This window comes from Odontesthes bonariensis, chromosome 18, assembly GCF_027942865.1.
Source record: "Odontesthes bonariensis isolate fOdoBon6 chromosome 18, fOdoBon6.hap1, whole genome shotgun sequence".
Classification (NCBI taxonomy): domain Eukaryota; kingdom Metazoa; phylum Chordata; class Actinopteri; order Atheriniformes; family Atherinopsidae; genus Odontesthes; species Odontesthes bonariensis.
In genome coordinates this window covers 31,473,558-31,478,403 of record NC_134523.1, presented here as the reverse complement: position 1 = coordinate 31,478,403, position 4,846 = coordinate 31,473,558, and the positions used below count along the sequence as shown (strand labels likewise).

Here is a 4,846-nt window from a genome sequence, read left to right as displayed (position 1 = left end):
CGTAATGCAGTGGGTAGGGAGGCACCCTTAGTCTATGCCTCTGACTCTGAGCGAGTTTCTCTGACTCTGAGCGAGTTTCTCTGACTCTGAGGGTGTCCTGATATGCACACCATACACCTGAATCATTTCCGCAGGTGGTATCTGGTGTTGCTGTGTAGGCTGCTGGAGGAGGAACTAGGGGGAGTACCAGGCTATCAGGGAGTTCCCCTTCTCGCTTCCACTCCGTGTAACTGCTGAGGAACTGTGACTCCATCGGAAACTTTTACTCTAGATAGTAAGAAATGCATTGTGCATGAAAAGAACACAGAGCCAGGTCATGTTTGCTTATAATACCAGTTGTCCACTGTCACTGATGGCAATATGACACAAGCACTTGTTAGCTGTTTCCTTGACAATATTGCAGTGTCATCTTGGGTGCAATGAATAATCCAACCAATAAAAAATAGGTGCTGCCTTTGATTTATATATATTTTCTAATATCCACCAACTGTATCAACATAAATAAAATGATAGGCTCAAACAAAACAGATTCACCATAAAGTTGAAGAACTTGATTTCATTGGTGTGAAAAGGAGAACAATCCCATTTGAGTTTAATACTTAAAACCATTGCTGGTTACTGGTGCCAGTAGATCTAATGTTGGAATCCAGCAGCCTCAAAGGGATAGTTCGCCTCTTTTGACATGAAGCTGTATGACATCCCATATCAGCAACATCATTTATGAACATCTTCTTACCCCCTGCTGCATCCTGTGAGCAGAGTTCCAGCCTCGTTTTGGTGTTGATGAAGGTAGTCCGGCTAGTTGCCTGGGGTTTAAAAAATAAAGCGTCTTGCTTCTCAAAACAATATGCGTTCAAAAGAGTAATACATTTGCATCACAAAATGGTTCTCCAGGAAAAGTCAGACCTCACATTGCTTGGCCCTATTTTCTCTCCCTTCGTATCACTGCCTGCTGTGTAAACTGTGCAGAGCCAGCAGTCCCCTGCTTCCCAGCAGTAAACACCGTAACAGGCGCGGCAGGCGGCAGCACGCAGCAGGCAGTGATACAAAGGGAGAGAAAATAGGGCCAAGCAATGTGAGGTCTGACTTTTCCTGCACGATATTGCTAATATGGGATGTCATACAACTTCATGTCAAAAGAGGCGAACTGTCCTTTTAATACTCTACCTCTCTTTGAGGAAATCTGGTAATGCCAATTCAGAAAATGTTTCTCAGTAAACATCAAAACTTCTCTTCCAACCCATCCCCCGTCCTGAGCTGCACGAGGTGACTGTGGAGAGAAAAAAACTCCCTTTCAACAGCAAGAAACCTCCATCAGAACCAGAACCAGAACCAGAACCAGGAAGAAACCTCCGGCAGAACCAGCCATCCCTAACTATAAGCTTTATCAGAAAGGAAAGTTTTAAGCCTGGTCTGAAAGGGAGAGAGACTTTAAAAGTATTTAAGCATGCGGTTAGTGAAGGCTTCCCATGCAGCAGCAGTGATGTGATGCTGCCCTGCTGGTGTTGGAATGATGTGACGTTTCTGGGGTTAGTGATAACAAAGTGGATATTCTTCCACAGTGCTCTCTGAGGTCATGCTTTGTGGTTAACATCAGAACCACAGAACATCTATTAAACTGCAGCTTCCTGCCCACCAGCATTAGCTGATGCTTCTGTTTTTCACAGCAGTTGCAGCTCAGTTGGGCACACAGGATGTTTCACAGAGGTTTACATTCTGAATTTCAAAACTCTAATTTTAATACAATGGACACAGTTCTTGAAGACATATATTTATTTGCCAAATACTTTTTATTTGAACATTTAAATAGCACCACGGATTGTTTTTTCTTTTTGTAAGTCTACTTAAATGATACAGATAAAACTCTGAACAGACTGGTAGTTTGTTTTTAATTCAATAAATTATACAAATACTTTGCATCTGAAAAACTATTAAATATAAAGAGAAATAAATAATTCATAAATATCTCAATAAATACAATAAATATGAAGTGAAGTTAAATAGATACTCTAAAACCTAGCAACCCTGATCCCTGTCAGCCTGTAGTGAAACAACAACTTTGCAGCAGTAACAGCACATTCACACTAATGAGGCTGAGAAATGCAGCACAACAAATGCTGCTGAGAGTACATGGTACACAACATTAAAGACCCACAGAGATATCTCAGGTCATATCATTTGTTCATTACTACAGTTACAGTAGCTTTGTTCAAAGTCAAATAACTTAACTTAATTTAAGCACATTCAGCAGTGTAAGTGAGGAGCAGCGGGGGGCTGCAGCGGGGGGCAGGCAGCAGCTGAGCCACAGTGAAGCCTCATGGCTCTTGGATGGCTCTTGGTGTACATGCATGTTCTCATTTGTGGGCCTCGGTCCCCTGTTCTCACAAAGAAAACACACCAAAGAAAGTCTTCCCTGGATCGTCCTCCAGCTGCTCCAACATCTTTTCCTCCATCACCGTCCTCAGTCTGTCCCCTTTCCTCAAATTAAACACCGCTCCCATGTACACAGCAGAGAACCAGCTGCCGTTTGCATCTGTGTTCCCGCCGGCCGTCCTCTGGCAGGCAGTACGGACAGAGTGCAGGATGGTCTGATAGGACCTGTGGTCATCACTCCCATAAGAGCTGGACCAGCGCTTCACAGTGTGGCTGAGGTGCACCATGGGCTCTGAGGTGGTGTCAGCAGCATCATGGCTGCTGCAGCTGACCCGGAAAGATGCCTGACTGTAAACAAAGTAGAGGCCGTTTCCAGGAATCACGATCTCATTGTTGTTGAGTTCCAGACCTCCTTGAGAATGGGACTGGTCCACCTGAGTCCTCCATTCCACCGAGTTCATTCTGTTGGGGTTGTGTTCTCCTGTTCAAGAGATGATGATGTGGTGATCATGAATATCTGAATAACTCAACAAACTCAGCAACATTCTAGTGAAATAAACCCATATCCCATTTTGCTTTAGAGCCTGTATCCTTCAGCATATTTGGATCCAAAGTAGACACCTTAATGACCCCTGGAACCTAATAACACAATCCCTCAAATATCCCCTAGAGCTTCAAAACACCTCCTTAACCTTCCTCCACCATCCTGAGAACTTCTTCCCTCTGACCAACTAAATATCCCAAAGCCAGCCTCAGAGTAGCCTACCAGGAAAGTCAGAGTGGAAGATTCTACAAAGACAGCACCAATATGTCTGTTTTCCCACACTGACCACATGATACAATGATTTGTTTCTCTGTGTTGAATACATAGGTTGGTTTTTACCTTCTAAATGAATGGCTGCTCTCACGTTTGAAATCTGCCTCATTGCGAGATGAATATCTGAAAAGAAGAGAAGAAAGAAGGTTCATCGGTGTAAAGGTTTCTGTGTTCTGGTGAATGCAGAGAACATGTGTGGAAGGCCAGATGAGATCAGCTCATCGTTACTTTGTGAAGGTCACGAGTGTTGACCCTAAAAATACATTCGGATGGAATTAGAGGAGAACTACTCACTGGAGAGGTCTTCATCTGCTCCTGGGCTCCACTGAAAGATGAGAGTGAGAAAGAGATGGTTATAGAACGACTGGGTTCAGGTCAGCTGGGCCATTCACTCATCTGGACCCCTCTGGTGGGGGTCTCTGAGGACCTACCTTTGCATGAGTGTTGCTGAGGAGGACGGCAGCAGCAGCAGCAGCGAGGCAGAGCGTGAGCACCAGCAGTGCCGCGGTTAGTCTGGAGCTTCGGTGTTCTCTTCCACTCACTGCTGCGTGTTCTCCAGCCTCTGCGCTGACAGAAGCTTCCACTGCTACCTTACATTCACCGTCCATGTTCTGAAGTCGACTGAATCACTGCTGAGGGAGCCTCTTCTGTTCGCTTTGATGGGCTGACACTGTGAGCGCTCTTTTAAGATAGTTTCCTCCTTTGGGGAAACTCCAGTGATGTCACTGGTTGTGAGTGAGTGGAGGTTTGATGAGGAAGAAAGACCCAGAGCCTGGGAGGATCTGACACCACACACTCTCACACACACGCCTCCATGACTGACTTATCCCTGCAGCCCCAACCCAAAAGCACCTGTGGAGAAATCCCTGTTTCACATCAAAGCAGACACACACACACACACACACACACATTCTGTTGTTTACATGATGACCAAAACGTACAAATAAAAACTACATAAAAGTTCATTCATTTTAAATACAAAACGTGTCTTTTAGCCTGGCAGCTATGTAAGTTGTGGTTTAATGTTCATCTTTATTTGGGTCGAATCTATTTTCAATTGCGGCGGGTAACAAGCCACAGAAACACCATCCAAATATGCATCATGACATTTACCAATAAGCACCCTTAGAGTAGTCTTAGAGTATGATAATGCCCATAAAAGTAAAAAATACAGTGACTGATGTGTCATTTATAATATATGCATAGTGCACAATGTGTCACTTCCCCTCTGTTTAAAAATAGTTCCATCTTTATGGTTCATTATATTAAAAGTACCTGGGATAATTTACTGAAAATCTGTGGGATGTCTGAGCCTAAATCAGTCTTAATGTTGACCAAATAATCTCGCATCATCATCATCAACATAAACGCTGCCCAGGATAGAAATTCAAACCTCTTTTTCAGAGTAGTTTCGCAGTAACTTTCAAAGAAAATACCCAGTTTAATTCTGCTAATAAAGTTTATTTTTTACAGACTGAGAGGTTTATTCTTCCTGTATGCTAGGAGGTGTTTGACCAAAAGGTGTCACCACTCAGGTAAGACCAGTGGTGGGCTCCTCAGAGTGACGAGGGTTTATCATTTCTGGAACATCTGAAACAATCTGTGACTGCTTCAAGCCGTTTTCAAACTTCCTGAACAGGTCATAGAAGGAGCTGG

The 4,846-nt window shown here is 43.8% G+C and overlaps 1 protein-coding gene across 1 annotated transcript; it reads right to left on the bottom strand.

The window, feature by feature from the left end:
• Window positions 1-2,259: 2,259 nt before the first annotated feature.
• tnfa (tumor necrosis factor a (TNF superfamily, member 2)) lies at window positions 2,260-3,838 on the bottom strand. The gene is made up of 4 exons (XM_075449531.1): window positions 3,622-3,838; window positions 3,485-3,515; window positions 3,257-3,313; window positions 2,260-2,854 (listed from the first exon to the last, which is right to left on the bottom strand). Exons 1-4 carry the CDS (start codon window positions 3,796-3,798, stop codon window positions 2,382-2,384), a joined length of 738 nt encoding a protein of 245 aa, XP_075305646.1. The 5' UTR covers window positions 3,799-3,838; the 3' UTR covers window positions 2,260-2,381.
• Window positions 3,839-4,846: the final 1,008 nt, after the last annotated feature.

Excerpts from the sequence above, each read along its gene's own strand:
- tnfa (XM_075449531.1), bottom strand. The coding sequence starts at position 3,798 with ATGGACGGTGAATGTAAGGTAGCAGTGGAAGCTTCTGTCAGCGCAGAG. Across the intron at positions 3,516-3,621 it reads TCAGCAACACTCATGCAAAG|TGGAGCCCAGGAGCAGATGA; the intron begins GTAGGTCCTCAG and ends CTCATCTTTCAG. Across the intron at positions 2,855-3,256 it reads AGCAGCCATTCATTTAGAAG|GAGAACACAACCCCAACAGA; the intron begins GTAAAAACCAAC and ends TCTCTTGAACAG.